Source organism: Sciurus vulgaris, assembly GCF_902686455.1.
Source record: "Sciurus vulgaris genome assembly, chromosome: 1".
NCBI classification, from domain to species: domain Eukaryota; kingdom Metazoa; phylum Chordata; class Mammalia; order Rodentia; family Sciuridae; genus Sciurus; species Sciurus vulgaris.
Genome location: NC_136461.1, coordinates 196817958 through 196832877, shown reverse-complemented (window position 1 = coordinate 196832877; position 14920 = coordinate 196817958). Strand labels below are relative to the sequence as shown.

General features: G+C 44.8%; 1 protein-coding gene across 1 annotated transcript in view; it reads left to right on the top strand.

Moving 5' to 3' along the window:
* WASHC5 (WASH complex subunit 5) overlaps positions 1-12908 on the top strand; it is a 60966-nt gene extending 48058 nt beyond the window's left edge. The window contains exons 24-29 of the mRNA XM_079137499.1: positions 2611-2714; positions 3477-3606; positions 4993-5089; positions 7297-7450; positions 9692-9779; positions 12499-12908. Of these exons, the coding sequence (XP_078993625.1) occupies positions 2611-2714; positions 3477-3606; positions 4993-5089; positions 7297-7450; positions 9692-9779; positions 12499-12555 (630 nt within the window). The 3' untranslated portion in view covers positions 12556-12908. The remainder of the gene's footprint in view (positions 1-2610; positions 2715-3476; positions 3607-4992; positions 5090-7296; positions 7451-9691; positions 9780-12498) is intronic.
* Positions 12909-14920: the final 2012 nt, after the last annotated feature.

The following is a 14920-nucleotide window of genomic DNA, read 5'->3' as shown; positions in this document are numbered from 1 at the left end:
TCTTTATTGTTTTTGTTTTTACTTCGAGACACTTAGCTGGTTACTCAGCTAGTAACACAAGGAGCTCTGGCTCTGGCGGGTGTCCTCTTACGCAGCTGTCACACTCCCTCAGCCTCCTGACCATCGGGTGTGAGGGCTTCGGGCCGCATTCCAGCTGCAGGAAAGCACTGTCGAAGGGTGGGAAATGACCTGCAGTCGCACAGGCAGAGTCTCGGCTCTTTGGGAGCCGAGGGAGGTTACAGGGACTCTTCAAAGGGGCTCAGAGTTTGCCCCTGACTTACCGGACGCCTCTCAGACCAGCAGCTGTGACACTGTTAGTTATAATTGCTAGTTCTCACTGGCAGCCAAGCGGTCATGTCTGAGTCAGTGATCTTTACATAAAGGCCCCAAGGGGACATTTGTCTTTTGTCTAGAATTAGGGAATTGCAGTCACTAACCCAGGGTTGGTGGTGACAGCAGCTACGAGTCACACGCAGCTGTGGGGCCCTGGAAACACTGCTTGTAAAACAGAAAACCAAATGTGTAATTGCATTTCATTTTAATTTAAATAGCTACACGTGACTGGTGACTGCTGTCCTGACAGTGCTGCTGTAAAAGAATCTTGGAGCAAGGATGATGAGCCAGGTATCTGAACAGGCAGATAGATGCAGTGAGCTCCTCACCCACACGGGGCACATTAGCCTCTCTAATAGCCTCTAAGCTGGTCATGAAGGCCAAAAATAAGAAATGTCAGTCACCTGGAATCCACAGTCATTAATGAGAACAAATTACATTCACCTGACTTATTTCTGTTTCCACTTCTAGAGTTATAATTGCAAAAGCATCCTTGACATAGAGTATCCTAGACAGTTAGGCAAGGAATTTTATAGGCCAGATGCAAAGTTCAAGAGAACTTTTTGAGTGGCCTGAGAGAACCTAACATTTTCTTGGCCTTGCCTTATTCAAATTTTTAAATAGTACTTTTCTATAAGTAAAAAGACTTCTTATTTATTAGTAGCACTTTTTGGATTGACCTTTGTTTTCTTCATGTAAGTGGAGTAATAGTCTTGTAAGAATAGTGGTTACAAAGAATACACTTGAGGCTGGGTGTGTTGGCACGCGCCTGTAATCCCAGCAGCTCGGGAGGCTGAGACAGGATTGCAAGTTCAAAGCCAGCCTCAGCAATGGGGAGGTGCTAAGCAACTCAGTGAGACCTTGTCTCTATAAAATACAAAATAGGGCTGGGGATGTTGCTCAGTGGTCAACTACCCCTGAGTTCAATCCCCAGTACCAAAAAAAAAAAAAAGAATACACTTGAGGTCATATAACTGTTTTGCCTGTCACAGACTCCATTATCTAAGTGGCTTCTCTCCTCTCCTGGAGGAGGAATTGCCCTGAGCAATTCAGAGGCAGCATGTTCCTCTCCACCTTGTTGCTGCTTGCATTACAGGGCAGCCTCTGCCCTCCCCTTCCGCTGCCAGTCCCCCTGCCAGTCCTTCAGAGACGCCTTCCCTAAAGAAGTTCACTGGCACAAAAGGTGAGCGTGTTCTGTGATGCTGACAACTTGACAGGGCGAGCTAAACGCTCTCCAGTCTAACCAAGTCGGGTCCCGTTGTCCCCACTGTCATCCTAGACTTCTCCGTGTGCCGTTTATGCTCACCACTGGTTTGAAATTACCATAGTAGGTCTGCCTTCTAAACATAACTCTCCAACACAGATTTGTTCTTTAAATAGTTTGATCATTACCTTTCATTACAGTTGGCCTCCACTCTTACCCTCTGTTTTATTTTTTTCTGTGTGTATATATAAGGGGTGTGTGTGTGTGTGTGTGTGTGTATTTATTTAGTTGATACCGGGGATTGAACCTAGGGGCACATTACCAATAAGCTACATTCCTAGCCCTTCCTATTTTATTTTGAATCAGGATCTCACTGAGTTGCCCAGGTTGACCTTGAACTTGTGATCCTCCTGCATCAGCTTCCCAAGTTTTGGGGGATTACAGTTGTTTGGGGATTATACCTGTTTTGTATATTTAAAATATTATTCTGAGATGGCGTCCCATAGATGTCACCAGGTTCCCCAAGGAATCCAAGCCACCTTTATCTGAATAAGAATCCCTAGGTTAAGGAACTGTCATTGTTAGGGCTTCTTGGAAGATGTTGTGTGGATCATTTTTACAGGTCCAGATAACTGCATGACCTGTCATCCTGTGTGACCCAGATTCTCAGGTCCCGAGAGTGCTGTTGCACTGTGGTATTCTCATGTGAAATGCATTGTTGGGACTTGAGAAAGGTCAGGGTAGGGTAAATAGGAGGAAGTTGGGCTTCTCATACCAGCTGTTAAAGTTGAAGACTTTATTCAAAAAGTCAAAAAATATGGCTTCAAAATGGACATCTTTGGCACGTGAACAACTGAACATCAGTGGGTCACTGTGTCAACCTTAGACTTGGGGCTGTTTGAGGTTGGCAGGTAGGACTCTTCCTAGATATCCCTTGAAGGGTGGCCCTGGAATGCATCCATTTCTGCAGTGTTGCGATCCTTCCAGGGGACAGTGCCATCCCTGTTTGCCCTCTTGCTCTTACTTTGCAGGACTTGAACTGACCATCTCTTCTTTTTCTTGCTTGCTCACAGGTTGGGCAGATGCAGATTCTGAGACAGCAGATTGCCAATGAATTGAATTATTCCTGTCGGTTTGACTCCAAACATCTGGCAGCTGCTCTGGAGAATCTCAACAAGTAAGTGCCAGAGTTTCCGACAGCTCTCTGTGTGCCTGGGTTCTTCATTGGCCAAGCACCCTGGTCCCTTCGGTTCTTCCTGTTCTAAGGTCTTTGGGGAAGAGGTCTCTGAATTTCTAGGCCTTCTTCCCTTGGATAAAAAAACCTTTCTTCAGAAGCCTCTCTCTCAATAGTCTCTTTCTCCCTCTTCTGATGAATTCATTTACTCTGTCAATATATTGTGATCAGTTAATACTCACCTGACGCTGTGCTAGGTACTTATACAAACTTGGAAAACAATTATTACCAAAATGCACAACTGGCTTTCTACAGGGCTGATCACTGATCATCTGGAGCCTCACAGAAGCTTGTTGATAACCAGGAGGGGGTGTGGGCGCATGGCCTGGGTGCTCCCACCTCACCCCCACCAGCACCCTGCTCTCATTTCCAGCCTCCCACTGAAAGATGAACACTTCAAGCTTTCCCGTCACAAAGTCCTCAAAGTCAGTACTTTCAACAAAGCAGACATTGAAAATACTGCAGCCAATTCATAGAAGTCTGAATGGTGAAAGCATTGGATCTGTCGCCAACAGATGAAGTGATCCTAGGTCAAATCTCCACTTACAAGCAATCCCAGGCGTGGACATTGGGAATTAGAAGGATCAAGCCCGTTTTGCACATGAGGAAACTGAGGCCTAGAAGGATCACATCACTGGCCTGGGTTAACTGGGTGTGAATTCAGCTAACGGCTCGTGTTCACCACAGTGTTTTCTCTCTTTGTAGGGCTCTCCTGGCAGATATTGAAGCCCATTATCAGGACCCTTCACTTCCTTATCCCAAAGAAGATAATACACTTCTGTATGAAATCACAGCCTACCTGGAGGCAGCTGGCATCCACAACCCACTGAATAAGGTTTGTAGTGAACATGGACAGAGGTGTGGTGGGGGCTGTGCACTGCAGAAACAGGGGGCCCAGGAAACAGACCAATGGATGAAAATGTTTAGAGAAGCTGTTTTCAGATCCCAGAGCCTCCATTCTCTCAAGTCCCCACCCTTCCTGAGCCCTGATCTCACTGTCCCTTTCTGACTCGGAGCGTGAGAATCGTGCCCTGTGGTGTTGGTCAGAGCTGTGAAAACACTGTGCTGGTGGAGATTGGGTGGGGCGGGGCCTAGTCTGGGGTTTGGAACTTGAATGTGGCTGAATGGCCACTTTTAGGTCCTGCATGAAGATGCTTTCCCTCCGGCCCACAGGGCTCATGATCACAGGATGCAGCCTCACCCTCTTTTCTGTAAATCTCAACTCCAAAAACCTCTGAGACCTGGAAGTTCTTTCATAAATTCATGCCAGATCTTACGGGTGACAAGACCTGTCCTGAACTGACATATTGCTGTTTAAACTCCTCCATGTGAATGTTCATGTTTTGATGCAGAAATACTTCGATTTAGGGTGTTACCCTGATCACTTTCTAAAATCTATTATATATGAAATTCTGAAACCTCTGTTACCCCTCAGGGTTTGGATGAAAGTTCACGACCCTGAGTAGTAGCCAGGATCTTGTGAGTAGTTACTGTGTGCCAGGCACCATGTCAACGCTAACGCTGGATGACCTTGCTGAATCCCACAACAGCCACCCGAGGTTAATGCCAACCAAGGCGTGCACTCGTGGGTGGTGGAGCCCTTGAGGCTGAGCGGAGCCTGTGCCCCTGGCCAGCGTGCTGCCCTGCCCCTGTGGACATGGATGGCAGGAGGATGGCATGGCTGTGCCCACCTTTCTTCTACCCTGTTACCTGGAGGGAGACTGCTCTGTGACGCTGCCTGGGGAGCCAGCGACAGAGGAGGACTTGGTTTTTTGTCTGTGTCCTCTCACTAGCTGCTACTTGGGTCTTTTCCCTCCCTCTCCTCTCCCATCCTCGTCCCTCTGCCCACTCCTGGCTGCCTCCCTGTCCTGCCTCCAGCTCAGCCTTGGCCACTAGGTTTTGCCCTCCCTCCCCTTCTTGCCCTCCACCCTCCTCCCTGCCCTTATTAATGACATTTGCAGGATTGGGGGGAGAGGAACTGCTAGTCTCTAAAAAATTGTTCTTTCCAGAAGGACTAAATTGTGATACAGGTACTTATGATTGGAAGGGGTTGCAGTTATTAAATACAACTCTGAAGGAGGCCAATTAACAGAAGCATCCAGATTTTAGGGAATTGGAAGGGCAAACTGAAATAATGTTGAAGCTTTTCATTTGAAAATGTGTTTTCTGTTGTTTTACGATGCGAAGAAGCCATCAATTTTTCTTGCCTTTCTCTTTCCAGATTTACATAACAACCAAGCGCTTGCCCTATTTCCCAATTGTCAACTTTCTATTTCTGATTGCTCAGCTGCCAAAACTTCAGTACAACAAAAATCTAGGTACTGAATGACATTTGTTCTTTGTAATAACTTATAGTAACAATAGATTAACATTCAGATATGAGACCGTTTCTTAGTTATGAAATGCTTATAAAATCCATGTCTGAAATATTTCAAGACCCCTTCAATGGAGCCAGTAGACTCAAAATCAGGCAAGGACGGTCGACCTTTCTAAGGGTTAGTTATCCAGCCTGCACCATGTGAGGGACCTATACTTTGCTTCTGTCATTTAACGTTTAAGCAACTTTCTTTGGTGTTGAAGAAACTTTTGGGTAATGTTCTCTTCTTCCATCAAGTGCCACCTGCCTCCAGTGTATCAGGAACTGTGATTTAAAGAGTAACAATATAGTTAAGGAGACAAGACTATAATATATGGATAATTAACACTTAAATATATGTATGGTTACATGTCAAAATATTTGGTCCAAACAATAGATACCAAAGGCTTTCCAATCTATTTGCCCTGTCTAGGAATATAACTAATTTTTTTTGTCATTGAAAGGTTTATTTTGAACATTTTTATAATTACCTAATACAGTTCCAAGTACTTCCTGTTTCCAAACTTCATATCCAACTAAGTGGAATTTTTTAAAGCCACTATAGTTTTTAATTAATTTAAAAAGCACTATAAGAGGATTTCTACAAACATCACCATATATTTTCTTAACCAAAGATTTAAAAATGCATTTCTCTCATAAATAGTTACACTTCCTATTTCATGAACTCTTTTTAGGACAAAAGTATGGAGTCCCTCGAATGTTTTTATTCCCATTCAAAAATATTCATTGGTTCTAGACATTGCTCCCATAACAAGACCTGTTCCTACCACAGAGCGCACAGGATGTTGCCCCGAACAGCACTTGCTGTCGGAGGGAAGGGACCAGGCATGTTTGGATTCCGGCTTCACCACCTCTCACTTCTATGATTCAGTGGTCCAGTCAGCTCAGAGGCCCTCTTCTCTCAGGGGCCCCTGGGTTCTTATTCAATGAGAACATTTGCTCACAAACCCAAGTTTGTCTGTTCTATTTATGCCTTTAATGAGTGGAAGTTTTTGATGTTCGTAATATCCACTCTGTCCATGTTTTCCCTTATAATTAGTCCATTCTGTATTCTTCGCCTACCCCAGGGTCACAAAGATATTTTCCTAGGTCTTTTCTACAAGTTTTGTGGTTTTAACTTTTACGTCGAGGTCTGTTATCCCAAATTATTTTTTAATATATTTTTAGTTGTAGATGGAAACAATACCTTCATTTTATTTATTTATTTTGATGTGGTGCTGAGGACCGAACCCAGTGCCTCACATGTGCTAGGCAGGCGCTCCACCTCTGAGCCACCACCCAGCGCTCGAGTTATTTTTTGTGTATGGTGTGAGGCAGGAGTCAGGGTTCATCCCCTCTCCCCGTAAGCCATCCAGTTTCAGTACTGTTCACTGAGAAGGTTCTCTCCCTCCATTAAAGTTTGTGGTATATTTGTAGCAATTCAATTGACCGTCTGAGGGTGGATCACTCCTAGATGGCTCTATTCTGGGGACCTGCTTCCCTCCTGAGCTCATTGCCTGATCACTGTGGCTTTAGCCAGCCTTCCATCGAGCAGGGGGCCATCAGCTCTTCAGCAGTGTTTCCTAAGCTGTCTCCTGTTGCCGGTGCCCCACCCAGGCGCAAGTCAGTCTCCAGATTTGGGCAGAAATCCTGAACGAAAAAGCCAGTTTGGGATTCACTCGTGACATGAATTTCCTTCCACTGTCTTGACTTTGGCAGATTCTGTTCTCGTGTAACACTCAACATTGTGTTTAAAGATACTTTTAAAGTATTTTATCCAGAATTCTAATTGTTTTAAGAGAGTCCTTCAGGGTACCTAGTCTACCATGATACCATTAACAGAGGTCAGTTATAGGTGATTTCTGCTTTCTCATTTACATTGATCTGCTTCTTAAAATTGTTTACAATAGCATCCATTAATTGCAAAATCCAAGAAAACAATAAATGCATTTGTAAATTAGTGACCACTTCCTCGTTTTGAGCCCTTCGTGCCACTAGGTTGCTCCTCCACTCCTGTGGCTAATTCTAGATGTGGTCCAGAATTGCCCTTGCCTCCATGTCCCCAGCCGGTGACGATGTGGGCCCCGCACGTGGTCATGGGTGAGCTGACTTTGAAGGAGCCTTGCCAGAGCAACGCTTCACTGGGTGCTGTCGTGTGTTCCCTCGCAGGAATGGTCTGCCGGAAACCTGCCGACCCTGTCGACTGGCCGCCGCTCGTCCTGGGGCTGCTCACCCTGCTGAAGCAGTTTCATTCGCGGTACACCGAGCAGTTCCTGGCGCTGATCGGCCAGTTTATCCGCTCCACAGTGGAGCAGTGCACAAGGTGCGCAAGCCAGTTGAGAGTAAACAGAACGCGATGGCAGCAAAGGGACTTGGACCCTGCATGTCACATGCCATTGCAGTCCTGTTGCTCTTGGACCTTGGATCCATCTTGGATCTGCCTCTCAAAACTCAGTGAGCCCCTGCACTCCTGCTGGCCGCTGCCACGAGCCGACTGCACGCCCTGCAGAGTAGACAGACACGTCAGGGGCAGAGCCTGGGCCAAGTCAGAGTTCCTGGTGTGCAAGGAAACAGAAAGGCATAGCTGCTATTTGATACAGACTTGTATCCTTTCATTCCTTAATTCCTTCTGGTTCTTTCTCCCTCCTTCCCAGTTGTAGTTTTCCTAGGATGGGGTTGGGGGGACAACTACCCTGAGGTGTTGGGTCCTGAGCCTCCTCCTCTGCCATCCTAAACAGTCAGCAAAATTTGAGAGATTACACTTGGTCATCTGGCCATTATGACCTAAAGACTGATTGCTGAGGGCAATCTTCCAGGTCCTCACAAAACACTGCTGACACCAAAAAATGGAAATGACTTCAGAGGCCGTTCAATTAAGCTTCCCCAAGTGCATGAATTAGCTCTGAGACACTGACAGCTGCAGACCATTCCCATCAACGAGTCTCTTGCCACCTCTTCAGGCAACAGAGTACACTGGTGGGGACTTGTTCTTGTCACTAGGAAGTTCCTGACTGGTGGTTAGAAGCCCGGGTCTCTGGGAATTTCCCTCGCTGAGCCTCTTCTTGCCTTTGAAGTGACACAGCCCACCCGCGGTGTGCACATCCCTCCCAACACTTACGTTCAGGTGCTGCCATCGACCTTCTCTCTCTAGAAAATCCCCTTCCTGAGAGAATTTGTTCCTGATGTGCTGTAGGGTAGGGACTGCTCACCTCTCAGTCGTCTCTTCTGGGGGTCATTACTGGCCATTATAAAGTGTGACTTCCCAAACTCGTATTGAGATTCTGAATGCAGCCCGGCACGTGGAGTGGACGCTCCTCGGAGCTGGGCCCTCCAACGGCAGTGCTGCTAGAACTGCAGCAGCAGCTTCCTGACGGCCACTCGGCATCAGGGCCTCAGACTCTTGCTTTCTTTTAAATTCCTGTCGTTTTGCCCATGAGCGACAATCAGGCCAGTTCATCCCAATCTTAGTTAATGGATTGAACAGTAGACTAACATGGTCATGTGGTCAGATTTGCTTCAAAAAGCAGAATTTTGAACAATTGGAAAGGGGGGGGGACAAAAAGATAAGAACTGTCAAAAATAAAATTTTAACAGTGACAAAATGAGGTCAGTTGGGAAGGAAGGACTCCAAACTCCCATGGTGCACGGGGGTTTGGGAAGGACCTCCACATGCCTGGTTGTCCCCAGCTATGGTGCCCTGTCAGGCATTAGCAGGTCCTTCCTGTTTCTTCTGCACTAATCACTGCTACCAGCCACCCTGAGAGGGGACAGCAGGATCAGGAATCCAGCTGTAGCTCAGGGTCTCTAACTTGGCAAAGCAAAGTAACAAAAGGCTCCTGAAGTGCACAGAGCCCACCCTTTCCCTTGCCCCAAAAGAGCAGCTGCAGCCCTGGCCACGTGCTGAAAGACAGCTGTGAGAGCTTCATAGGTGCAACTCTTAACCCTTTGCAAAAGCAACTGATCATCAGAGAAATAGACCAGTACCATAAGGTTCTTTGTTAATTAGAAAATGCCAATTGGAGTAGTTTGAGCACCTGAAAACTCCTTTGGATATAAACAAGAACGAATGCAAACTACACAAGGAAACTAATGTGTGCTTTGCTGTATTCCCAGCTCTAGAAAAGTACTCGGTAGTAGCGGTGTAGGGATGAATACATGAGTAGGGTTCATATGAAATATGGCTAGGTGCTGTATTTTTTGACACCCTCCCATATATAGTAATGTGCACAAACCCAAATCCTAGAAATACAAAGATGACTTGTGACCCAGGCCACCAAGGATTTATACTCTAGGTAGAAAGCAGAAGCACAAACAACTGAAAAGTAAAGACAGAATGACCCTAATCATGAGAGCACAGGAAAAGGGCATCTTCCCAGGAGAATCAGGGAGGAGGAAGCAACCAGGCCAGGCTTGAAAAATGTCTAGACACTGACTTGATAGAATCGAGGGTGTCTTTCGATCTGTTCTTTAGTTGGTAATCTGCCACACGTTGAGTCTTCCGGGGTTTTGACTCAGGACCTATAGTGTGCTAATCACTTAATTGATCCAGACTGTTCTGTTACAGCCAGAAGATACCTGAAATGCCTGCAGATGTTGTGGGTGCCCTTCTGTTCCTGGAGGACTATGTTCGGTACACAAAGCTCCCTAGGAGGGTAAGCCCTGGGTAGTGCGGGACAGTATTAATGCTAGTTTGCGAGCAAACGGTAATAGCAGCAGCCCTGGGCGTAGCAGGATGTGAAGCCCAGAAGCCTCCACAGTGAAGGCCTCTGAGCCCTTGCCATTGCTGTGTCCCCTGCTTTAGGTTCCTGCCTTCCCCACCAGGTGGGCAACTCCACCTCCCTCCCCTCACTCCTCCCTGCCCTCCTCCCCAGCTTCCCGCAGCTCCCCTGGTTCAGGACCAGTTCAGTGGCAGGGTAGAGGGCTTTCCTAACTGGCCATGGGAAGGCAGAATCTTGGGACCACTGCTTCCTTAGATGAGAGACTGCTTTTCACCTTGTAATAAATTCCTTCTCACTTTTAGCTGCACTTGGGTAAGATTTAGCTCAAAGAGAAGCATGATACTAAAATGTAAAGACTTTCAACAGATACTGAAAAGTCGTTTCCCATTTTTAAAAATTAGTAGGTTAGGGATTGAAGATTACAAAACACAAAGGTGATTTTTTTTTTCCAGCGACTTAGCAGAGCCACACTTAATAGTGAAATAATAGTGGCATTCTCACAAAAGTCAAGTCTATAAAAGTGATATGACAGTATGACTCTTGCTACTACTATTGTTGCACAGGTATAAGGTAATACATTAAAATACGGTGCACAGTGGAAGGTAAAACTTGTACCCTTTCTCAAGGATGTAATTGGCTTCCTAGAATCATGTGAGAAGCTTTTTAAAAATGAGTTCAAGGAAACATCTGGTTATAGTACAAAATATATAAACTGACAACCAACCTAAAATATAATTTCAAAAAGATCCCATTCACAGAAATGATGAAGAAATAATACAGTTGGGGAAAACCTCTATGAGAAATATGAAAAAAGTATTTTAGAGGAAAACTGTAAATTTTTGAAAGTCCATGCTTCTGAATTAGGAGACTCAAATATTATAGTGATATCAGTTATTTCTAGTTTATAGATTTACTGCGATTATAGTCAAAATTCCAGATAATTTTTAACTTCAATATTTTTTAATTACATAGGACTTAGGCTATAAGCAATTTTTTAGAAAAAAAATTAAAGCATTTTATATTGCATATTAAAACATAACACTACAAAAATAAAAAAAAGTATGATATTGGTATGAAACTTAATAGAAGGATCAGTGGATAAAACTACCCCAGAAACATATTCTTTTCACAGAATTGTATATTAGGCAATATACCACCTCAAATTGGGGAGGAAAGGAATATTAGGTAGTAGACAGCTGGAACAGCTCGTTCATCATGAGGTTGAAAAGAGCCGCTTCGTCCCTTCACTTGAACCATGTTGTCAAAATTATAGATCAGAATTAGTGTGAAATAGGAAGCAAGTATATTAGAAAGTTTAGATGAATGTGTCACTTACTACAACTTTGCAAGCAGAGTGCCAAAGGAGGAAACTATATTTAATTTTGAATAAATACCAAATATTAAACAGTTGTCTATCCAGTATCTCCAAAAAAAAGGACAAAATCAGAACTATTAACAAAAGATATGTTCCTTGATTTAGATTAATAGTGTGCTCTATCAATCCAGTAGAGAAAAATGTGGGCAAAGGGTATTAACAGGCAGTCTTTAGGAAAAGAAATAGAAATGGGATAAACATTTGGAAAAATGTTCGACTTTACTTATATCCATGGGGCACAGAACAAAATAACAGTACAATCACTGTATCCCCTTGTCCAGTTGGCGAAAGTCAAGCACTGGGCTCCCACTGCTTGGAGGGGCCTGGAGAAATGGGGCTGCCGGGTGGCAACAGTGGGAGTGTGGTGGGTTAGCCCCCAAAGAGGGTCCTTCAGCTCTATTTTTTAAATTTTGGTCTGTATTTACCCTGATCCTAGCAACTCCACTGCTAGGAGTTTACCTACTGGGTATTTGTGGAGAAGTTCACTAAGATATGTGCAGAGAGTTTATAAGATTTTGCAGGGTAAAGGACACAAACTTGTGATCCCAATTTTGAGTCTGTATGTATGTGAGAGAGAGAGAGAACTGGAAAAACTCATATTATCAGAGTTGGTTTTCTCAAGGGGGTTGACATTACAAAATACTTCTTGTCTTAGGCTCTACTGCATTTGCTCTATTTCCTGTAATTAGCAGGTGATACCTTTCAGAAAAAAGCAAACATTGCTTTTAAAAACTACTCATCTCCAGCACTTGTAGATCACCCAGTCCACACCCCACCCCTCAGCCCACTCCAGTCTCAGGGCTTCCCTGGGAGCAGTTAAGGAATGCATGCCTCCAAGCACCTCCTACTCTCCCCACCTCCTGCCCCCACCTCAGTTTCTCCTTAGCCACACCCCCTTGTCACCTGCCAGGCATCCTGTTCTTCTTGGGTTGGTCCTCAGCTGAAGGATGGTATTATGTGACCTGAGATTACTTCTAAGTGCTTTGCAGAGCATATTCCTAGCAGATCACAGTGGCCTTGAGAGCCAAGGAGCAAACATTTGGAGCCAGCAGGAGCTGTACCACCCTCCTGCCACATTAGTAGTGGCTAGAAGTGAGACACTGGGACAGAGGCCACCAGAAAAAGTGGCTGTTGCAAGTAGTTCACTTGAATCTGGCTCTTCTCTGTGACTCACTTTGCTCCAAAAGATATCTCCACTTTTGGAATTTTCTTACGGGAAATTTTGAATTTGTTCAACTGTAACACTGAACGACCTAACTACTTTGTTTAATATTGCAGGTTGCAGAAGCACATGTGCCTAACTTCATTTTTGATGAGTTCAGAACAGTCCTGTAAATTTTTTGTTTTTACTTCTTTAATGAAACAATTGACCTTAAATCTCCCCACCTTTGCTAAAATGAATTTGGGAATGAGAAGAAACTCAATAGCTTGTGTAATTGCATTTTTTTCCCTCGACTGTGGGAAACATCAGACATTCTGAGGAAGATGTACCTCAGCACTAGTTAATATGATTAATATTGTTTAAATCATGGTATTACATGCAATTTATATCATGTAGAAGCAGAACAAATTTTGTACTGCCTCTTATAAATGCTGAATGTAATTGTTATGTACAAATCCATTTAGTTTTATGTTCTAAAGAACTATTTGTGCAACTCCAGATTTTCAGTAAAATAGTATTGCCAGTACCCCAAGTCGTCCTGCGTATGAGTTAAAACCAGCATGTTCAACCCTTGAAAAAAGTAGACATGGCTCTGGTAGGGATGATGCCACCAGAAGCTTGAGACGTGGTCTCAGCCAGACGAGTCACACATAGTGACCAACTCAATCCATGTCCCAGGTTCACCATCCTCTTCCAGACTGGTGTCCTGGGGTCCCAGCACCTCTTCTGTGGGATTCCCTATCCTCAGCAGCTCCTTCCAACCTCTTCCTTCCCTGCCCCTGAGTCTCCAGATCATGTCACTATTCATAAACTGCTTTCCATTTAAAAAAAAAGAAAGATTTCATAAAAGCATAACCTTAACTTACAACAACCTCAAAATCTCTACTCACTTCTACATGAACACTATCCTGAAAAGGGAGTGGCCATCCTGCTGTGGCAACTTGGGATCTCGAAACTTGGATGAGAGCAAGAAAGACGACGTTTTGCTCTGACCCTGAAGCCAGCAGTGTCCTCTGGAGAGGAGAGGAACAAGCAAAGACTAAATGTCACAGTTTAGCTCTTAAACGTCCCCCAAAGGCTCACGTGCTGAAGACTTGGTCACCAGCCTGTGGCACTCTTAGGAAGTGGTAGAACCTTCAGGAAGTGTGGCCTAGTGAAAGGAAGTTAGGTTGAAGGGGGGTCCCTTGAAGGGGACAGGGAACCCTGGCCCATCCTGCCCTTCTGCTTCCCAGCTGCCCCATGAAGTAAACGACTTCATCCATCAGTTCATGTGCTCTCACCACAATGTACAGGCCCTGAGTGGCTGTGCCAAACAGCTGAGGACTGAAACCTCTAGCACCCTGAGCCAAAGTAAGTCTTTCTTCCTTTTAAGTTGATTATCTCAGGTTTTTTGTCACAGCAACAGAAAACTGAAACAAAACCCAGATTCTGATAAGTGCTTGAGTCATTTAGCAAGCTGTCAAGGAGGAAGAATTGAGGCGTGGTCAGGAGGCAAACTTAGCTTGGTCCTGCCACTGGCTAAACCTTGTCTCAAGTCAGCCTTCATCTGTAGATTTAGGGCTAGATGATTTGGGGTGGGGGGGATTCCTTCGGTTTCCTGATTTTATAAGTCATTTCTTTTGTCAGGAGGCCTCAAATCCTAAGCTACTAAAGGGCTGCAGGGGGAGGGGGTGACTTTACAAGCTTTATTTCACTATGACATTGGGAAGAATTTTAACAGGAATCACAGAGAGAAGGGAAGCCTGTCTGCCCATGGACATGGGATTAAGGCCTAGGGAAGGTTTTTGTTTGTTTTGGGATTTTGGGGGGCTGCTTATTTGTTTGGTGCTGGTGCTGGGGATCAAATCCCGGGGCTCGAGCTTGCTGGGCAAGCGCTCTACAATGAGCTCCACCCAGTCCAGGGCAGGACTTTAAGTGAGCTGTTGCTCTGCAAGTAAGGAGCTGGGAAGGCTCAGGCCCTGCAAGGCTGGTGCATGGGAACATCCCCAAAATATCTTCCTGTTTCCATTTGGAATCAGTTAACAGTGAATGTCAACCTTATAAAGTGAGATGTTTAGTTCTCTGTGAAAGGAAAGCCAGCAGCCACTACAAAGGCCAGATCTAAGAAATGAGTTTTTAATCAGAAAACAGAAGTGTGGGAGAAGGCTGAGGGGAATCTCACAAAATCTAGTGAACGAGTCTACCGTGAGCTCTGCCGAAACAAGACGAGTGCTGTCTGAAACTGATTTTGCTAGTGATGTGGCCAATCAAGTATATTCTCAAGTAAAAGAAAAAACTTAAAAACGGAAAGAAAATTTTATTGTAAATTCTTCACTGATTTTAAGGCATTGTTCCAGGCTGTCCTGGCACTGATCCATCCATTCACTGCCTCCTAAGTCGCTGCCAGCCTGCCTTATTGGTGTGTTACAGTGGGATTTATAAAGCCCTTGGCTGCTACTCATGAAAAGGTGGGATATTTTCAGAGAACTCAGAAAAGGATCTTACCAAACTGCCTGGTGGAGAGCTGAGGGGAATAAGGCCCAGAGACTTTAAGGCAAC